This window comes from Martes martes (genome assembly GCF_963455335.1).
Source record: "Martes martes genome assembly, chromosome: 9".
Lineage (NCBI taxonomy): Eukaryota > Metazoa > Chordata > Mammalia > Carnivora > Mustelidae > Martes > Martes martes.
In genome coordinates, this window is record NC_137896.1 from 109769066 (window position 1) to 109791635 (window position 22570).

The 22570-nt window shown below is 37.7% G+C and overlaps 1 protein-coding gene across 1 annotated transcript in view; it reads left to right on the forward strand.

Annotated features, from left to right (window-relative positions):
- The window catches only part of HEATR5B (HEAT repeat containing 5B), a gene marked incomplete at its 5' end in the record, with an annotated part of 103568 nt that overhangs the window by 60170 nt on the left and 20828 nt on the right, over positions 1-22570 (forward strand). Inside the window, 5 exons of the mRNA XM_080813663.1 lie at positions 4691-4872; positions 7457-7525; positions 13765-13944; positions 20225-20462; positions 21653-21907. Coding sequence (XP_080669789.1) covers positions 4691-4872; positions 7457-7525; positions 13765-13944; positions 20225-20462; positions 21653-21907 — 924 coding nt within the window. The remainder of the gene's footprint in view (positions 1-4690; positions 4873-7456; positions 7526-13764; positions 13945-20224; positions 20463-21652; positions 21908-22570) is intronic.

Consider the following 22570-nt stretch of genomic DNA (forward strand, 5'->3'; position numbering starts at 1 on the left):
GTAGCCCAGCCATGGAGAGTATCAGAACTCGTGCATGCCATCATTTAATTCAACTCAAACTCTCAGATTTCAGATATGCTAGTAGGTATTTTTGAAAAGGTGAAAACTGTTACTGAAACTCGACACTGTTTTTTATCTTTTGTGAGCTTTTTATATCCCATAATTCTCTGGATCAGATGTTACAGGGAGTTTACAAAGAGATCATCAGATCCAATATTCTCATTGTACAGATGAGGAGACCCAGAGAAGCCGAGAGCGGTGCAAGAGTAATAGACTCTCTGTCTTGTACTTTGTGGTCTCTTCATCACCCTGTCTTTTTTTTTTAACATATGTAAAAACAAATTGTGTGTACTAATAGTATTGAAGTCTGTACATTAAAACTCCTTTTAGTTTACTTGATCACTAAATGCCTTTTAGTTTACTGGAACTCAAAGTTGGATTAAAAAACAAACAAACAAAAAGTACAACAAGTACAAGTACAGTGGTACTCCACGTATAAAATGTGAGTCCGAATGTACAGTTGTCAGCAAAGCACAATATATCACGAACACAGTGTCCTTATTCATCCCATTATTTATCAAATATTTACCAAACTCTATTCTTTGCTACACATTGGGGATGCAAAGAAGAAAAAAACATAGCCCATATCCTTGAAGAATTTCTAGTCTAGAAGCCAGAAAGACTTCTCTCAAACAATTATATGTCCAAATACTATTATGACAGAGTGTTTTGGGGACATAAACAAGTAGTATGCATTTTCTGAAGAACCAGGGAAGATCTCACAGAAAAGGTGATTTTGAAAGTGGATTTTAAAGGCAGACAAAAGATTTTCCAGGTAGAAGAAGCTGGTTGTATTCGTTTTCTATTGCTGCTCTAACAAATGAAGACAAATTCAGTGGCTTAAAACAACACACATTTTTTATCTTATTGTTCTTATAGGTCAGAAAATCCAACATAAGTCTCACTGGGCTAAAATCAAGGTATCAACAAGGCTGCATTCCTTTCTAGAGGCTTGTAGGGATTAGGGTATAGACACATTTGAGCACCAGTGTTCTGCCTACCACAGTGGTTTATTACAGGCAAGGAAAGTAAGATCATTTGTTTGCTTGCTTTAGATTTTATTTATTTGTTTGTTTTAGAGAGAAAGACAGCGTGTGTGTGCATGCACACCGGCACGAATGGGGGAAGGGAGAGAGTGAGAGGGAGGGAGAATCTCAGGCAGACTCCGTGCTGAAGATGGGGGCCCACCACGGAGCTTGATCTTATGACCCTGAGATCATGACCTGAGCTGAAATCAAGAGTTTTACTAATTAAAATTAACCAACTGAGGTGCCCAGGTACCCAAAAACTGAAGAGAATTTGTAAAGGCATGGAAGTATAACTATCCATGTAACATTTAAGGAGTAGTGCAGATCTTTAGGTTGGCTTTCCTTTCTTTGTATTTAATACTTTTTCTCTCGTTATTTGTATCTTGCCTACATGAGAAGAGATCCTCACAAGTTTTCCCTTTATATCATTGATAATGTTTTACTGTTTTCTGCCCCCATAGTGGATCTTAAGTCTTCTTTTGTTTTTAGTTTTCTTTTAATTTTTGTCTTTTTTCTACTTTCATTACATCATATCCTTTTTTTTTTTTTTAAAGATTTTATTTATTTATTTGACAGAGAGAGAGATCACAAGTAGGTAGAGAGGCAGGCAGAGGAAGAGGGGGAAGCAGGCTCCCCGCTGAGCAGAGAGCCCGATGGGGGCTTGATCCCATGACCCTGAGAGCATGACCTAAGCCAAAGGCAGAAGCTTAACCCACTGAGCCACCCAGGCGCCCCACATCATATTCTTTTGACTCCTTATGGTTTTCTGTTCTTATTCCATAGCAGTCATGATTTTTTGCATTCTATTGAAATGCCAGGTGAATTTTCTATATTTTATTCTGATTTTTATAGAAAATTATTTTTGAGATTAGCTCTTTCTGAATCTTCAGAATATTTATTTTGCCTGTATGTGTTTTCTTCATAGGCTTATTTGTTTATATATCCTTGAAAGAGGAGAGCATTTTCCATACTTGAAATTTGCTCAAAGCGTGTGTGTGGGGGGGGTGTGGATTGCCCATATTCTTGGTCTTTGTTTACTTCACATTGGTAGCTGGATAGTAAGCTGATATAACAGCTTTCCAACCTAGATTCCAGTATCTGACATGCTTTGTTCTGCTGGGCTGAAACAGGATCCTTTCTAGTTCCCATTGTCTGCTATTCTGGACAGTCATGTCAGCATATATTCTTCAAAGTTATAGACCAAATAAATGTGCTGTCCAGGCTCTTCCTGTATCATCCTTACCTCCCTTTGTACCCACTGAATTTTAGTTGTATGGAACTACTGCTCCCAGAATGTAATAAACCTCTAACAGCCCCCCAGTTCTCTCCCCATTTTAGAGTTTCTGCCTCATGCCCCTTCCTACTCCCCTGCTTTAGGAGTTCATCTCCTTGGACTTGGAAAAAAGATATCTTGACTTTAGAAAAGTCAGAGATAGAGATTTGTGTAGAGAAGCAAAATACTTTCAGTAATAATTGCCTAGTTTTTGGTTGGTAGATTGGTATCTTTCTAGACCTTTTTAATTAGGAGGAGTAGCGGGTCTTTTTATTTACTTTTGGATTGGCATAATATGAATAAGCTCATATTAGTCCAATTCCATCTGCCTTGGAAATTTCCTCCCAACTTCTGGCAGTTCATTATGCCTAATTTTTTTTTTTTTAAGATTTTATTTATTGGGCTTCTGGGTGGCTCAGTCTATAAGCATCTGCCTTCGGCTTGGGTCATGATCCCAGGATCCTGCTTGGCGGGAAGCCTGCTTCTCCCTCTCCTACTCCCCCTGCTTGTGCCCTCTCTTCCTGTGTCTCTCTCTGTCAAATAAATAAATAAAATCTTTTTTAAAAAATATTTTAAAAAAGATTTTATGTGGGCCTCATCCCGGACCCTGGGATCATGACCCGAGCCAAAGGCAGACGCTTAACAACTGAGCCACCCAGGAACCCCCATTATACCTAATTTTTATTGATGATGTGTTTTGCCTCCCTTAGATGAGGAAGTATTGGGATCTTCCAGCCAAATTTTTAACTTTCTCCTTTGTTCTTCTCCAAACCAGTAGATATTCTTTTTTAACTTTAAGATTCTAAAATTGGAATTTTAGGTAAGCACATGAAAAAATTAGAAGATACTTGTCTTATAACCTTCACAATAGCAACAGCCACAAAAACCTGTTTAAATAGGAACTGTTTGGGAATCCAGCTGAGCCACAGATTGCCACTGCTTCAAAAAGACTTTGGGAGTCTTGTAGCCTCCTGAAGAATTTGAGAGTACTTGAGCTCGATAATTTTTTTTTTTTGATAAATTTTTTAGATAAGTTCAATTGCTAGGTCTTTAAGGTCACCAGTATTTTCTTCTTCAGTATCTAATCACTAATAATCTTATCCAGTATATTTTTCATTTCAGGTATTTTATTTTTTATTTCTACGAGTCTTATTTGTGACTTTATTTCTACAAGTCTTATTTATGATTCCCCTTGTCTTTTACTTCTCTCTTAAATACGCTAAGGTTTTTGTGTTCTATCTTGAATATAGGCAACATATTTATGATAATTCTAGGCTCCCTGTCTGCCAATTTCATCACCTTTTCATTTCTGGATCTGTTTCTGTTTACTAAGGTTTTTTTTTTTTTTTCCTTGTTGCAAGGTGTATTTTCCTACTTCTTTGCATCCCTGATAATTTTTATTACATACCAGATTTGCAAATTTTATAGTACTAGTGCTGGATTTTGTTGTATTCCTTTAAATAGTGTTGGACTTTGTTCTGGGATGTAGTTATATTACTTGGTATCTTTTGAATCCTTTTGAGACTTGCTTTTAAGTTTTGTTTTGGCAGATCTGGAGTAGCCTTTACTCTAAAAGGAAGACGACTTCCCTTTTCTACGTCTTAGCTGTATAAAAGTCTTTTATAGTAGAGGTTGGGAAACTACTTACAATCCAAATCCAGGCCATAGCCTGTTTCTTAAAATAAACTTTTATTGGAACACAGCATACTCATTTAAATACATGTGATCTATGACTATGCTCATTCTACAAAAGAAGAGTTGAGTAGCTGTGATAGAAATTATGTGGCTGGCAAAACCAAAAGTATTTACCATCTAGTTCTTTACAGGAAGAATCTGCCAACCCTATTCTAAAAGAATTACAAACTCCTTTAGGGAAATCCAGTAATGTCATCTGTATTACTATATTGTGTAAAGGTTTACCAATATTCTTGAGAAATTATGATACGTGAGTTTTATTGGAAGTGTATCTTTGTTATTTTAAAACATAGTGGAATTGTGGAACATAAGTGCTTTTTAAAAAAATATTTTATTTATTTATTTAGTTATTTATTTGAGAGAGAGAGAGAGAGGGAGAGTATACAAGCAGGGGTAGCAGCAGGCAGAGGTAGAGAGAGAAGCAGACTGCCTCCTGAGCTCGGAGCCCAATGTGGGGCTCGATCCCAGGACCCTGAGATCATGACCTGAGTGGAAGGCAGATGCTTAACCGACTCAGCCACCCAAGCACCTAAAACATAAGTGCTTTTTTAAAGAAGTTTATTTCACTTCATATTTTTGTGTTGTAATACCTATTTTTGGAGTTTTCCTTTTTGCCTTCTATTTCTATTTTTAGATGACCTGTTGGTACTTCATCTCTCTGACCTGATTCGCATGGCATTCATGGCTGCAACGGATCATAGTAACCAGCTGCGGATGGCTGGGCTCCAAGCACTTGAGGACATTATCAAGAAGTTTGCATCTGTGCCTGAGCCAGAATTTCCAGGTCATGTGATTCTGGAGCAATATCAAGCTAATGTGAGATACTCTGTTTTGTTTTGTTTTGTTTTAAGAGATACTCTGTTTATTTAAAACTTAAAATTGTTCCTTTACATGATCATTAAGGGAGTGAAGATTCCCTGGAGAAATGTATTTGGAACTTCAGCTGCATATTTTTATTCCCATCGTCTGTTACATATTTGAATCCCACAGTTGAAGAAACAGTAGTATAAAACTTGTCACTATTTTCTGATAGTGTATTGGTGATAAAACTAGAATAGAATTGCAGCCTAGCTTTTCAGTCTTGTGTTTAGATGTTTAGCCATGCCATTTAAAAGATAAAAGGACATTCAAAGAGTGTTGTGGATTTGTTGACATTACTTTTATATGTTAAGACTTGATAAGCATTTTTAAAAATACAAAGGGCAGCTTTGTAATGCTGAAGGATAACTTCTAATAACAGCAGTTAAAAATATTACTGAAAGAATTACTTACCTTCAAAAAATATTTTATTTTATTCTGAACAGAGATACTTGTTTCCCCTGAAATTTATAACTTTATTTGTGTTCTTGAACTGAGGCACAATAGATTGAATCCTCGTAATGATGGGTTATGTGAAGACAAACTTAAGTTAGCAAGGAAAGAAGATATATGTGTGTGTGTGTGTGTATATATATTTTCTATGTATATATAATATATATTATACATATGTAACATATATATGTATGTATAATATGTATATTATATATAAATATTATATATAATATATTTTAATATAAATATCATACATATATATTTTATATATATATATATATTTTTTTTTTTTTTTACTATAGTTATACCAGAACCTTAGCTTCAGATACACAACACCTCATCTAAAAGCTATACTCAAGCATACACAAAATTAAAAAGGGTGAATAGTGTATGCTCCATTGTTTTTCCATCATAAGTACTGGTGAGGAAGTTACGGCTTCTAGCCCAGCTGCCTATGGAACACCCATATACAATTATTTACTCCTAAATACCCAACCTGTAAGAATGAAGGTTTGTTGTTTGGTTTTGATTTTTTATTTAGGAATAGTTCTTTACTTCAGAAAAATTGAAAGAATAATTATTTAAATCTGTAGCTTTACCCTTGAATATTACAGTCTGTATTTCCAGAGGAAAAGGACAATGTCTCATATAACCACAGAACAGTTATCAACTTCAGGAAATTCAACATTGATGTATTACTTCTATATAGTCTGTCATATTCCAGTTTTATCAGTCAACCCAGTAATCTCTTTTATAGTATATTCTCTTTCTTCTTCAGTACAGGGTCCAGCACCAGCTGTGTGATTAGTTGATGACTATACTACCAATACTGCAATTAGCCGCCCTGTGTTTTCAGTATGGAGAGGAACACTTGATTCATTTCTAAACTACTATTGATATATCTCAGTGACTGACTCTCTTGTGTAAAGAAAGAAGTCTCAGAGTAGGAGTTGACTATATCTAACTTCTTATTCAGTTCATTCATGTTAAATCTAATATATTTAAGAATCTGTGACTGGGTTGGCTTATTAAAACTAAAGCTCACATTCCTTCACTTAATACTATGACAGTGGTACATAAACTAATATTCCTTGAGCATCCTTTTTAAAAAATTTTTTTTAAGATTTTACTTATTTATTTGACAGAGAGAGAGAGAGAGAGCACACAAGCAGGGGGTGTAGCTGGGAGAAAGAGAGGGAGAAGCAGTCTCCCTGCTGAGCAGGGAGCCTGATGCAGCTCTCAGTCCCAGGACCCTGAGATCATGACCTGAGCTGAAGGCAGATGCTTAAGCAACTGAGCCACCTAGGCACCCCAAGCATCCTTCTTTTAAAGTTTTTTTTTTTAATTTTTAAAAAAAAATTTTAAATTTTATTTTATTTTTTCAGTGTTCCAAGATTCATTGTTTATGTACCACACCCAGTGCTCCATGCAATACGGGCCCTCCTTAATACCCACCACCAGGCCCTCCCAACACCCCACTCTCCTCCCCTGCAAAAACCCTCATTTTTTTTTTTCTCAGAGTCCACAGTCTCTAATGGTTTGTCTCCCCCTCTGATTTCCCCCAACTCACTTCTCCTTTTCCTTCACCCAATGTCCTCTGTGTTTTATTTTTTTTGAGGTGAAATGGTCTCTGAGATCTTTCAGTGACTATGTGAATTTTTAGTAATAGTTACTAAAGAAATTGATCCAGTTATATGAGATTCACTCATGAGGTAAATACTGTTAGAAATATATTCAGGAAAATATAGACAGAATTAAAAAGAAAGGATAACAGTTTTCTGTTATGTCTAGGAACATGTGACTTTGTCAGAAAATCCTATTTACTATTAAACAAAAACAAAAGAAAAAGAAGATTAATTTCCTGTTTTGGTATAACATTCATATAGATTTGATAATGATTATAACCTCCTGGGAAGCAAAAGAAAAATGGTATGTTTGAGTTTATTGTAACTGGAAAGAGAGATAAGGGATATGTCATAAAAAGGAAAATAAAAAGATGTGTTTTGTGTGTTTTCATCTCCAGAGACACGAGAGGCTTTATATTTACTACTTATCTTTAAAAATAAAATGCTCATATTCATTTTCCTAGGTGGGAGCTGCTCTAAGACCAGCCTTTTCACAAGATACCCCATCAGACATAATAGCAAAAGCTTGCCAGGTAAGAAGAAAAATAGGGTTTTATATAGTTACCTTCTTTAAATTAAAAGATACCTTAGAATTTCATTCCCAAGAAAGAGAGAAAAGGTAAATATTTATTTTTATCTTGGAAATACAAGAGTGACAGTTCCTTCTTCTATTCTGTATCAGATGATGACGTAGTAACTGTTAATTGCATCCCTTTTTTGTCATAGCTGAGGAAATGACTTTGGGATACATAGGTCTTTCATCAACCAGAAGTGAATAATGGTATAAAAACCATAAGAGGGACTAAAAATAAAAATATGATTATAAAATAATTAAAGAATGCATATTAATGATGGTTGGGTAATAAAGGATTTTTTATCACAGTTTGTGAAAATATATAAGTTTCTGGAGAATTTCACAATATGGAAATTTCATTGCGAAATTAATCCCAGAGGATTATTCTCACACTATTATATTTTTAAAAAGTCACAAAATGTTCCTACACTTTTGATAAGTTCCTCTTTTTCATGCCTCATTCTGAAAATGGATTCATGTAGTAAGCTCTCATCTTTCAGGAAATCAGATTCTTTTTCTGCTTTCCTAAGGATAGAAGAGAAGCAACTCTCTACTTCCCAGTTTTCTGGAGTACAGGGCTGTGGTCCATCATTATTGCTTAGAATCCATAATCAAGCTACGTGTGGCCTCTAGACAGAGAATGTTCTGCTATTTGCAATGATAAGTGGGAAGTTCTTACTTTGTTCTCTCTCTGGCTAAATGGGTTTGCCTCTTCCTGCCATTGTTAAGATTTTTCTTTTCTTTTTTTTTTTTTCTTCTTTTTAATAGGGGATGGTGGGGTAAGGGCATTGGGAGAGGGAGAGAATCTTGAGCAGGTTCCACACTCAGGAAGGACCTAACACGGGGCTCAATCTCACAACCCTGAGATTATGAGCTGAGCCAAGATCAAGAGTCAGGTGCTTAACTGACTGAGTCACTTGGGTGCCCCCCATTGTTAAGATTTATTTCTCTGAAGTCTATTGTCTTAATGATGGCCTTCAGAGAAATAAACTCCTCTTACAAACAGGAGACCAGAAAGAAAAGAGGGAGTCTTGTTTAAGAAAGAGGTCTGTGGATCATGATACAAATCTCAGAGTTAGAGCAGACCATTTGGTATGAGATACTGATGCACAAACAATCAGAAATCCTAGTCCTGTATAAATAAATGTCTTGTGATGGTGTTTCAGAGCCTAGTATTTAAGCAGAAAAAAACTTAAAAAGCTGTTCATAGAAAAGCAAAAGCTATTCAGATTTCATCTTTTGGATGAGTAGTATGAAAAATTCCTGTTACTGAATTTGCCTTCAACTTCTTATTCTTTATGTAGCTCTAGTTCTTTTTTTATAAGAAGTTTCTTCTTTTCTGCTGGAAGGCTTAAGTTTTTGACCTCCTGTCCTGTTTCTGGGAGGAAACCTAGTTTTGAAACAGATGGAACAAGTTCCTTTTTCTTAAAGGAAAATGAGGAGTTGGCTTTGGACAGATCATGAAACATTGCATCCCACCTTATTTACTAGAATAGATGTCATGTTAAACCTGAAACTGAATCAGGGTAATTTTTAGATATTATAGGAAGACTCTGAAGTGCAACACAATTGGAGACAGGAATCAGTGGTTTAATAAAAGAAAAATTCTTGAAATCAGCGTAGAAATCATAACCATAATATATATTTTAAATATCGTATTTCAGGTTAAATTGGTTAAGCGTACATTCACATAACACTCTCGATGCAAGTCCAGGTCTTTTCTCTGAGTATGACTTTGCTGATTCAGTGCTGCTTTATCTTTATTCATAAACCAAATTTATAATGCAGAACCTGCAGTTTCTATTTCATGTTCTTTATCTTTTTAAAGATTTTATTTTCAAGTAATCTACACACCCATCATGGGGCTTGAGCTCACAACCCCAAGACTAAGAGTTGCATTCTCTACTGACTGAGCCAGCCAGGTGCCCCAAGTTTCAGGTTCTTTAAAGTGAGAACTTGTGATTGTGGAAGCAAGCTCGCACCGCCAGACCACACCTTTCTCCTCAAAATTCTTCCTTTGGCTCCAGTGTCACTGCCCTTGCCTGGTTTTCCTTTTGCTCTTCTGACATTTTCTTTTCAATTTCTTTCATTGTTGGTTCTTATTCGGCTTGTCCCTTGTAACTATCTTCCTTGTGTTCTGGTCTTACACCTTTTTCTTTTTATTTTTATACCTCAGTCCTTGAACAAATTTACCTGGTCCTTGAAGAAATTTACCTGGTAACATTGCTTTAGTTATTACCTGTTTGTGGAGAGTTCCCAGGTCTCCCTAGTCATTGTTTTTGAAAATTTTTAATTCCAGTTTAGTTATATTAGTTTTGGGTGTACAATATAGTGATTCAGCAATTCTATGCATTACTCATTGTTCATCACAGTAAGTGTGCTCTTCATCCCCTTCACCTAGCTCCCCTCCCCTCTGGTAACCAGCAGTTCTCTATAGTTCAGAGTCTGTTTCTTGTTTTGTCTCTTTCTTAATGTTTGTTCAGTTTTGCTATTTAAATTCTACATGTGAGTGAAAGTATATGATATTTGTCTTAGTCTCTGATTGGCTTATTTCACTTAGCATTACACTCTCTAGCGTTCGCCATGTCATTGCAAATGGCAAGATTTCGTCCCTTTTCATGGCTGAGTAATATTCCATTTTGCTTATGTGTATACACACACACACATATACATATGCACACATATATATACACCACATCTTTACCCATTTATCTATCGATCGACACTTAGGTTGCCTCCATAATTTGGGTATTAAAAAAAAAAAGAAAATAAAAATAGAACTATCCTATGATCTAGTAATCACACAACTAGGTATTTACCCAAAGTATACAAAAACACTAAATCAAAAAGATGCAAATATTCTGAAAATGTCTATGCTACGTAGAGCAATCTACATGTTAATACAATCCCTATCAAAATACAGTCAACTTTTTTCAAAGAAATGGAACAAATAATTCTAAAATTTGTATGGACACTGGAAAAGACCCTGAATAGCCAGAGGAATATTGAAAAAGAAACACAAAGTTTATAGCATCACAATTCCAGACTTCAAGCTCTGTGACAAAGCTGTATCATCAAGACAGTATGGTACTGGCACAAAAACAGAAATATGGATCAATGGAACAGAATAGAGAGCCCAGAAATAGACTCTCAACTCTATGGTCAACTAATCTTCAACAAAGCAGGAAATAATGTCCAATGGAAGAATGACAGTCTCTTCAACAAATGGTGTTGGGAAAATTGGACAGCCACATACGGAAAAATGAAACTGGACCATTTCCTTACACCACACACAAAAATAGACTCAAAATGGATGAAAGACCTCAATGTGAGACAGGAATCCATCAAAATCCTTGAGGAGAACACAGGCAGCAACCTCTTCGACCTCAGCTGCAGCAAATTCTTCCTAGAAACATTGCCAAAGGCAAGAAAAGCAAGGGCAAAAATGAACTGTTGGGACTTCATCAAGATCAAAAGCTTTTGCACAGCAAAGGAAACAGTCAACAAAACCAAAAGACAACTGACAGAAGGGGAGAAGATACTTGAAAATGACATATCAGATAAAGGGCTAGTATCTAAAATCTATAAAGAACTTACCAAACACGGGTTCCTGGGTGGCTCAGTGGGTTAAGCTTCTGCCTTCAGCTCAGGTTATGATCTCAGGGTCCTGGAATCGAGGCCTACATCGGGCTCTCTGCTCATCCAGGAGCCTGCTTCCCTCTCTCTCTGTCTACCTCTCTGCCTATTTGTGATCTCTTTCTGTCAAATAAATAAAAATATTAAAAAAAAAAAAAGAACTTATCAAACTCAACACCCGAGGAACAAATAATCCAATCAAGAAATGGGCAGAGAACATGAACAGACATTTCTGCAAAGACATCCAGATGGCCAACAGACCCATGAAAAAGTGCTCAACATCACTCAGCATCAGGGAAATACAAATCAAAAACCACAATGAGATACTACCTCACACCAGTCAGAATGGCTAAAATTAACCAGTTAGGAAACAACAGGTGTTGGTGAAGATGCAGAAAAAGGGGAACGCATCTACACTGCTGGTGGAATGCAAGCTGGTGCAGCCACTCTGGAAAACAGTATGGAGGTTGCTCAAAAAGGTGAAAATAGAGCTACCCTACGACCCAGCAATCACACTACTGGATATTTACCCTAAAGATACAATTGTAGTGATCTGAAGGGGCACGTGCACCCAAATGTTTATAGCGGCAATGTCCACAATATCCAAACTATGGAAAGAACCTAGATGTCTACCAACAAATGAATGGATAAAGAAAATGTGGTATATATTTACAATGGGATACTATCCAGCCATCAAAAGAAACGAAGTCTTGCCATTTGCAACGAAATGGGTGGAACTAGAGGGTATTATGCTAAGTGAAATAAGTCAATCAGAGAAAGACAATAATCATAGGATCTCTCTGATATGAGGAATTTGAGAGGCAGGACGAGAGTTCTTGGGGGGAAGAGAGGGAAAAATGAAACAAGATGGGACTGGGGAGGGAGATAAACCATAAGAGATTCTTAATCTCAGGAAGCAAACTGAGGGCTGCTGGGGGCAGGGAGGGAGGGATAGAGTGGCTGGGTTATGGACATCGGGGAGGGTATGTACTATGGCAAGTGCTGTGAATTGTGTAAAACTGATGATTCACAGACCTGTACCCCTGAAGCAAATAATACATTATATGTTTAAAAAAAAAAAAAAAGACCTGAAGAAAAAAATGAAAAAAGCAAAACAAAACAAAAAAAAACAAAGGGATGTATGCAACCCAGGTTTATTGCAGCATTATTTACAACAGCCATCTTTGATTCCTCACAATTTTTCAAGTCTCTGGCCCCGCCCCTAAAAATATTTAATTGGTTTCCAAATACTGTGGTTTCTGCCTCTAAGTCTTTCTCTGGTGACTCTCCCCTTCCATCCCATTCCCAGCTTGATCTCTATCATCTCTGTCCCATAGTATTATAATAGTCACTTAACTAAAGACATTGCTTACCATCTAAACATGTTCTTTCCTGGCATAAATACTGGAACAATCTTCCTAAAGTACAATTTTTTGTTTTTTAAGATTTTATATATTTATTTATTTATTTAGGGGTGTTGGAGGGGTAGGGAGAGAAGGAGAGAGAAAGTCCCAAGCAGACTCTGTGCTGAGCTCAGAGCCTGACATGGGGCTTGATCCCATGACTGCAAGATCATGACCTAAGCCGAAATCAAGAGTTGGATGCTTAACCACCTGAGCCACCCAGGCACCCCAGGCATAATTCCAGTTGTAATCTCCCTGTTCAGAAGCCTTGGAATCTGATTGCCCATAGAACAAAGTCTGAATTAAGTTTACATGGAATTTAAATTGTACCATAATCCCAGTTAATTTTGCTAATCTCATATCTTTTCCCATGTAACTCCTCTGTATTTATGCACACAGACCTTCCTGATAATCTAAGCATTCCCATTTCTTCTGGCAGAAGTAATCTCTCCCTTCTCTGGTTTTGAATTGTAGTATTACAGAACTAAAATGTTCTGTAGTATTACAGAACTAAAAGGTTCAATCAATCTGTGTTTTCTTTCTTGAGGACAGGGACTAGATTTTTCCCCTTTATTTATTTATTTTTAACCTCTTCCATGCACCCAGAATAATCCTTTGCCTGTGGTAAGCAGAAATGTTGAAGAATTATTCACAACTAAGGTGATTCAGGAAGAAATTTATTTTCTATTAAAATTTTTGTCACATTAGTCAATGGAAATACGTTAAGTAAATACTGTTAGTTTTCCATGTAAGATATAATAAATTCCATCCTTGTTGTTGATTTGTTATTAAAAAATAAAGTTGGGGTGCCTGGGTGGCTCAGTGGGTTAAAGCCTCTGCCTTCAGCTCAGGTCATGATCCCAGGGTTCTGGGATTGAGCCCCGCATCGGGCTCTCTGCTCGGCAGGGAGCCTGCTTCCCCCTTTCTCTCTGCCTGCCTCTCTGCCTACTTGTGCTCTCTGCCTGTCAAATAAATAAATAAAATCTAAATAAATAAATAAATAAAATGAAGTTGAAGCACAAGCATTTGGGTTTTTTTTGTTTGTTTTCTTCATTGGTATTTTGTTTCTTCCCCAAGGGGGGAAAATCATATTTACTTCATACTCTTATGTTAAATATTAATTTTTTATAGAGAATTTAAAATTTCTTTCTTTGGCTAGGTGTGTAGTACATGGATTGGAAGTGGAGTTGTCAGTGATCTCAACGACCTCCGTCGAGTGCACAATCTACTTGTCTCTTCTCTGGACAAAGTGCAGGCTGGAAAAGGATCTTCGAGCCAGCTGTACCGAGAGAGTGCCACAACCATGGAAAAACTGGCTGTTCTCAAAGCGTGGGCAGAGGTAACCACAGCCTGTTGTTTTTGTTGTTGTTGTTTATTAACATACAGTGTATTATTTGCCCCAGGAAACAGGTTTGTGAATCATCAGACAGCCTATTGTTTTTGAACAATTTCTCCATCCATGAGAAAATGTTCCCCTAGTCCTGTAGGTGAAAAAATTTTGATTTTTTGCTTTTTAAAGTGACCTTTGGTATAAAATGCTTTTTGGAAATCTGTTATTTGCTCCATCTCACTGAAATATGTATATTTATGTATCAAAGAACTCTTTTCAAACCTTTGAAAGTTATGTTTGTTTATTATTTTTAAAGATTTTATTTATTTGTCAGATAAAGTGAGCAAGCACATGAGGAGGGGAACAGCAGGCAGAGGGGGATGTGGGCTCCCCGCTGAGGAGGGAGCCCGATGCAGGACTCTATTCCAGAACCCGGGAATCATGATCTGAGCTGAAGGCAGACGCTTAACTGACTGAGACAACCAGGTGTCCCGAAAGTCATGTTTTTTAATCAGTTTTTTCAAAATTTCTATATTGAGAAAGGGCTCCCCTAACTAGTTATGTGGAAATTAGGCAGCACAAGGTCTGATGATGATCATAACATCAGTTGTCAGTCATCTAGTTCTTTGCTGACTTGCATTAATATGTTTGACCCACCTACCAGGAAGGCTGGTGTAGTTTAGTATAAAAAGCATTAGATGTTGATTCAGAGGCCATAAACAAGTTCTCTCTCTATAATTTACCGTCTTCTTGACTTTGGTCAAATGGTTTGATGTCTCAGAGCCTCGGGGTTTTGGTTTTTGGTTTATTTTCATTATAATGCGGAAATAATATCTTCTTTTTTTTTAAAGATTTTTTTTTATTTATTTGACAGAGAGAGAGATCACAAGTAGGCAGAGAGGCAGGCAGAGAGAGGAGGGGAAGCCGGCTCCCTGCTGAGCAGAGAGCCTGATGTGGGGTTCGATCCCAGAACCCCAGGATCATGACCCGAGCCGAAGGCAGAGGCTTAACCCACAGAGCCACCCAGGTGCCTCGAAATAATATCTTCTTATAAGGCAATGTTTATCAAAGGACATTGTGGCTGGCATTGAATGGAAGATAGATTATTGCTTTTAAAAAATAGATCAGGGCACCTGGGTGGCTCAGTTGGTTAAGGAACTGCCTTCAGCTCAGGTTAGGATCAAGTCCTGCATGGGGCTCCCAGCTCCACGGGGAGTCTGCTTCTCCCTCTGACCTTCTCCCTCTCATGCTGTCTCCCACTGTTTCTCTCTCTCAAATAAATAAATACAAATCTTTAAAAAAATGAAATAAATAAAATTTAAAAAATAAAATATTAGGGGACGCCTGGGTGGCTCAGTTGGTTAAGCAGCTGCCTTCGGCTCAGGTCATGATCCCAGTGTCCTGGGATCGAGTCCCACATCAGGCTCCTTGCTCGGCAGGGAGCCTGCTTCTCCCTCTGCCTCTGTCTGTCAGTGCTCACTCTCTCTCTCTCTCTCTCTCTCTGACAAATAAATAAATAAAATCTTTAAAAAAAAAAAAAAAATAAAATAAAATAAAATATTAGATCAGAGCCTCACATAACTAAATTAATAATGCACATTTTTGTTGACACCTTTTTCTTTTTTAGGGTAATTTGTACTATAATTTAAAGATGTGCACCTCATGCCTCAGACTTGAAAGCCATCTCTTAATTCATTTACCTGTTTATCTTCCTTTCCTTCATCATGCTCTTCGGATGCCCAGCATATTCTAGATTTCTCTCCTGAAGACCTCTCTTTGCTTATACTTTTCACTCAGAAAGCTGAGGATATCCATTTTCCATCTTCTCGGATTGTTACCTTGAAATCTTTAGATTTACATGAGTTGGGAACTGTCCTTTCACCTGTTAGTTAATGTTAGTTAAACATGAGTGTGAAGGGGAGACTTTCTAGCTCAGTGCTATCCGTCGTGCCCACTTCTGTATCTTCAGCCTCTCCCTCTATGTGCTCACTCTTCTTGCTTGCCTTCCTCCCCACCTAAGTGTATCTTCTTCACTGCTTTCCCTCTCTCCTCTCATGTCTCAGTTCACTGATGGAGTTTCAGTATCTTCACTACCTCAACTCTTGGTCACCTGCTGTTCAGTCCCCCACAATGTGGGGTCATTCTCACTGATGCAGGCTGGCTGGGTCTGAGGACCCAGAGGGGGTCCTGCAGGACCAGCCAACAGGGTCCTTGGGTTCGAGCAGGATCAAAGTCAAACACAAGCCAAAAGGAAATGAGAGCAGAGCTTATTGAAGATATAGAGACAGCAGATACAGACAGAGCATCTGGGAGACTTGGAAAGGAAAGTGAGTCTCATCTTTGCTTGGGGCCTGGGATTTTTATTGAGGATGGTGATCTGGTATACTTGCCCTCTCAGGCATCCAAGAACTAGTCAGACAAGGAGTGCTCAGGTGTCCTGCGTAAGTTCCTTATGCGCTGGAACTAGGGGTCTTGGTGTCAAGGTGTCTGGAGTCAGTGGTCTTGGAAAACTTACGTAACGGCCCCACCCGGTCATTCCTTAGGTGTTGCCTGTTGTGCTGAAAGACTCTGAAGAAGTCATTAAGTGCTTGACCTTTACAAGGAGGATATACAGCATGCGTAAGTGTGGGAGTGTAGATCTCAGCAAGAAGAGAAGCAGGAAAAGGACCAAAAAGAGCAGTTTTCATGAGGTCCCTTTGGTTTCCCTGTGTCATCACCACTCCATTGGAATCTCTCTCACTAAAGTTACAAATGAGAGAATTATCTGTGTCACTGTGCACTCATCAGTCTCCGTGTTCCTTGGCCTCTCTGCAGCATTTGATATTGTCTCCTCTAGAAGCTCTTTGTTTTCCTTGACTTTTGTGACACTCCTCTCTTGCTTCTCCACTTTCCTTTTCACTGTTTGTTCTCAACATCACTTGCTGGCCTCTCTTTGCCTGCCTGCTCTTTCAATGTTGGTATTTTTCTTGTCCCTTTCCCCTGTCTTCGTACTTTATGGGCAGCTTTATCCATACCCATAACCTATTGCTTTAACTTGTATATTAAAGATTGTAATTCTGCTTTTCCACCCAGACCTAAATTCCAATCCCATATTTTTAGCTGTTTACTAGACATCTCCCCTTGGATGACCCATAAGTACCACACACCCAACATGTCTTAAAAAAATACTGTGCTTTCTCTTACTTCTTTTATCCTCTTTATCCCAACTGTTGGTTCTACCTTCTATCTTCAGGCCAGAGACTAGTATCAATATTAACTGCTGCTTCTTCAGTTTCCTTCATCTTATATCTAGTAGGTATCTAATTCCTATGTATTTGACTTTGTTAATACTATCTTTGAAGATAATGTAATTTTGTTCTGATAATAAAAATCCCAATTCACTGCACATATTCAGAATATAGAGAAGAGTTATTATTTTTAAAAAATCTGTAATCTTATCCCCTCGGTAATCTTCTTATCATCCAGAGATAACTATTAATATTTTGGTGTATATCACTATGCATATGTGCACATGTAAGTCTTTATATGCCTTAAAATGTGTGTATCTATCTATATCTTTTTAAAAAAATAAAAATGGAATTTTATTCAACATAGCAACTATTTTTTAAATTTAGCAATGGATTACATACACCTTTTGCATATCTATAAAAAAAATACTTCCTCTCTTCTGCCCCTGCCCTTAGTTTGAGTCTTCATCATCTGTTACCTGGTCTGTGTAGTTGCGTCCTAATTTTTTTCTACTGTTTGTCTTCCCTGCCTCCACTGGCAGCTATTCCTGTACAGATTCTCAGCATAATCATTCTAAAATGCAAATTTTGAGCAAAGAATATGAATCGACGATTCACAGAGAGGAAACAAAGCTACACATAAACATATGGGGAGGCGAAGAAATATAAAAACATTTCCCAGCTAAATTAACATCATTTTTAGAATGATAGTAAAATTTTTCTGAAGAGTGAGATATATCAAAACACTTAACTAAAACTAGTTTATCCTAAGGAATATTAAGGATATACATAGACTCTGCTATGGTGGTGTTTATTGCAATGTTTATTTTTCTCAGAAAAAATGGAAATAACTTAAATGTATGTCTTGATCCTAAGAGATGATGGAATTAAGTGAATAGCAAATGTGGTTAAAAGTTATTCACAGGGGGGCACCTGGGTGGCTCAGTGGGTTAAAGCCTCTGCCTTTGGCTCAGGTCATGATCTCAGGGTCCTGGGATCGGGCCCTGAATCGGGCTCCCTGCTCAGCGGGGAGCCTGCTTCCCACCCCCGCCTGCTTCTCTGCCTACTTGTGATCTTTGTCTGTCAAATAAATAAATAAAAGTCTTAAAAAAAAAAAAAAGTTATTCACAGGGGTGCCTCTGTGGTACAGTTGGTTGGGTGTCCAACTCTTGGTTTCAGCTCAGATCATGATCTCAGGGTCATGGGATTGAGCCCAGCGTTGGGCTCCACACTCAGCGGGGAGTCTGCTTGGGACTCTCTCTCCTTCTCCCTCTGCCCTTCACTACTGCATGCCCTCTTTCTCTCTCTGTCTTTCTCTCTCTCAAATAAATAAATCTTTAAACAAATTTTTAATTAAAAAAATAAAAGCTATTCACAACACTTTTTTTTTAAAAAAGATTTTATTTATTTGTTTGACAGACAGAGATCACAAGTAGGCAGAGAAGCAGTCAGAGAGAGAGAAGGGGAAGCAGGCTCCCTGCTGAGCAGAGAGCCAGATGCGGGGCTGGATCCCAGGACCCTGAGATCATAACCCGAGCTGAAGGCAGAGGCTTAACCCACTGAGCCACCCAGGCACCCCAACACAGTATTATTTAAAAGACTATGTATACACAACATGTTTAGAATGCTAATGGTATTTTCTTCAACTTATTTATACTTCTGATTTTTCTATTTTTCTTGTGTAGTATCTAATAAGAAAGATAAGCCAAACATTGTTTAAAAAGAAGTCTAAAAAATATATTCTCCCGTATTGCTAGTAGCAATATAAATTATAGAACCCTTCTAGAAAGGTTTTGGCGGTGTCTATTCAGAGCCATAAAAATATCTGTAGTCACTGATGCACTAATTCCGTTCCTGGGACTTTATCCTAGGGAAAAATATCTAAAATACAGGAAGGAAATGTTTATAAAAAGCTTTACTTGGAACATTATAATGTGAAGAATTGTATACCTTTTGTCTTTGAAAATTATATCTTGTTCAGATTCCCAAGGCTGAATCAAGAAACCAAAGTAAATATAAAATTTCAATGTAGGGAAGTTGTTAGATGTATTATGGCTTATTCTCTACAGTCATTAAGAGTAATGATTATGAAGATGAACATTCTATGGGAAAAACATTATGATATTTTAATAGATAAAATTAAATACAAAATTCTTTGTACAACAAAATTACAATTTACAAAGATAAAATATAGTAACCTGGAAATTGGGATTTTGAGTAATTTTTAAAACTCATTTTCAAAACTTTTTATGGTATAATTTTAAATTAAAATTAAAAGTTCAGGAAAAATACATAATATTTGATCTATAAATCATGCAGTGACCTCTTCCCTTCCCCATAGCCTATGGAGTAAAACCTTCACCTACTTCTGCCTCATATTCTATGCTCAGTCTATGCTCTTTGCCAAAGCCTAAATATAGGTACAAAAACAAAAATCAAAAATAACTGCAACAAAGAAAAATCTTTAAAATTATGTTTTAGTAAGTTGCATTTATACATCTTTTTGGTCTACTAAGTGGAGAGAAAGGATACAGATAATATATATGTGACTAGTAAATTATATGTGTGGTTCAGCTCTATTATAAAGGCCAGATTGCTAAGTATCACTTAAGAGGCTAGAAGGATATTTATGGAAATCCTTTCTCTGGCCCTTCTCCCATCCCCCTCCAGCCTTTTTCTTTGAATGTGCTGTCTGATTGTGTCTAATAAGTCTGTGAAAGTAGAGGCAGTAAACAGGAAGTTATACCCTAGGACAAAAAAAGAAAAAAGACACACATAAAAGGGGGCTTTGTAAAGTATAACAAGAGAAGCCAGAAACATCTCAGTGAACTCTACTAAAGGAATATTTTGTGAGAGGAATAGTCAGCAGTCAGATCGATAAAAAAAGATTGTCTCCAAAGCAGGTGGAATTATTCTGTGGAGGTTGCCAGGAAACCATGAAGTTATAGACTTTCCAGGGTCTAAACTCAATTACTTTCAAAAACTCAATTGTATAGCAACTTAGATTAAGTCATTTCTTAACATTATGCCTTGTTATTTTCTCCTCCCAAATATCTTACTAGGTGTATGTGGTTGCTATGAACATTAAGAAGGAAGCAGAGTCAAAGCCAAAAAGAGCAATGAAAAGTACTGATGATGATGATGATGATTATGGTACCATAGATGAACTACCACCAGATAGTTTAATAACACTCGTGCAGCCCGAACTGCCAACACTCAGTCGCCTGTGGTTGGCAGCATTAAAAGACTATGCACTTTTGACTCTGCCGGCTGAATTTGCTAGTCAGCTCCCCCCCGATGGTAAGTACTACATTCAGAGTTTTGCCTTTATGGACTTTAGAGTAGTAATTAAACAAAATGTAGTTGGTGGAAGCTAGCAACAATAATAATTAATAATATTATAGTGTAACTTACCCACCTTGAACTTATAAAGAGAGTAAAACCCCTTAAGTTTAATTAATTATTAATAATGTAGTAATCTAGTTTAAGATGTGGCAATGACATTTTAAATTTCTGTAGACTTAAATGTGGCACTCTGTCACTTAGAGCATGTTGTCCATAATTCAAATGCAGCATTAAGCTCATTTGTTAACCCAAGCAAAAAGTTCTCACTGTTACAGTCATAACTGCATGAGCTAGAGTACTCTAAATAAGCAGGCATAACAAGTCATTATGCGTAACTATGATGAAGTTGATTGCTGGGCTGGCCAATGGATGCAAGGATGGATGGGGGAGTCCTCAGTTTGGTAGTGAAAACAGGAGTTAAGGAAGAAAGGCAGAGGAAGGAGAAAGAAGAGACAGAGTTCCCTGGCTGGGGCAGGAAGAGAAGGTGACCAGGGTTTTCGGGAGTCTCTGGCAACAGTGAAGAGGAAGCCTGTGACCACCGAGTAGAGAGAGGTGGAGGCTCCCCAGCAGCATCTGCAGTTGCGGAGAAAAGGCTGGAAACGCTAGCACTGGTGAGGAAGGCACAGGCCCTCCAGTTCTGCAGCTGCAGGAAAGACTCACTTTTGGTGGCTTTGTAATAAAGAGAATCTCTTTGGCCAGATTGCTCTTCAGTATGTGCTATGGTCTGAATTTTGTGTCCCCTCCAAATTCACGGGTTGAAATCTAATCTCCATTGTGATTAGTATCAGGAAGCAGGGCCTTTGGGCAGTGCTTAGGTCAGGAGGTGAAGCCCTCCGCAATGGGATTCCTACCCTTAAAGGAAAGACCCCACCCACACTGTTCCCTAGCCCCTTCCACCATGTAAGAATACAGCTATGAGTCAGAGACATGGCCCTTACCTGAGCGTGGAGGCAGCCTGATCTCAGACTTCCACCCCCTCCAGCACTGTGAGAAATAAATGCCTGCTGTTTAATAAGCCACCTAGCCTGTGGTATTTTGTTATAGCAGCCCAAATGGACTAAGACAGTAAGTAATGAGGATTTTTAAGTTAGTTGTTGTTGAATCATTGCAATAAAAGTAATGGCTTCGATTGGCCTATTTTACAGGTGGAGCATTTTATACTCCCGAGACCATTGATACAGCTAGACTTCACTACCGGAATTCATGGGCCCCGATTCTCCACGCAGTGGCACTTTGGTTAAATAGCACAGGATTTACATGTTCAGAGTCTGCAGAGGCAGCAGCAATACCTGGCTTACAGAAACGTGTTACACCCGTCAATTTAAACCAGGCATCGGGAGCAATGCCTGGTGCTAAATCTTTGCCAGAAATTAACAAAGACAGAATGCATCTGATTTTAGGTAGGTGTGAATGAACATTGATGTGTTTCAAGATGTGTCATTCTGAAATTCATATCTGTAGGGAAGAAAAAATTTCCTTCTATCCTTTTAGGTTCTGTGGCTGGCCTAAGAATTAAATTGATATGAGACAGATTAACAGGAGAAAAGCATATGGATTTAGTATTTTCAATCTAAAGTAGCCATTAGGCCCAAAAACTTATATGCCATTTTACGCGAAGAACAATAAATTGTGGGGATGTGACCAGACAAAGGGGGTTTGGGCCGGGGGCAATAAACTGTGGGACAGGGATTAGGAAATATATGGGGGAAACTAATTTTAGTAGGTTTGTTTGTACCAGTCTATTTCAACACTGACTCCCAGTCTTCTCTTCCTGATATGGAGAGGGCACCTTTCTTGTGAGAAATTTCATGACTTGTTTTTAGGTGAAAAGGGGTCAGAGAACCCTTACTGCATCTGCTGTTCATCAAATACCTTCAGCTGAAAATAATCAATATGTCAAAGAGGCATATTTTGGTGTGGCATGTTCTGAACTCCTTCAGTTCTTTCATTTTAATGCTGTAGAAAAGTTTTATATACCATAGTCCAGAGAAGGAATAAAAAGAAGAGGATTTTTTAAGCACATGTTCTAAATTGTTAAATGAATTTTTAATAGAAAAAGTTAA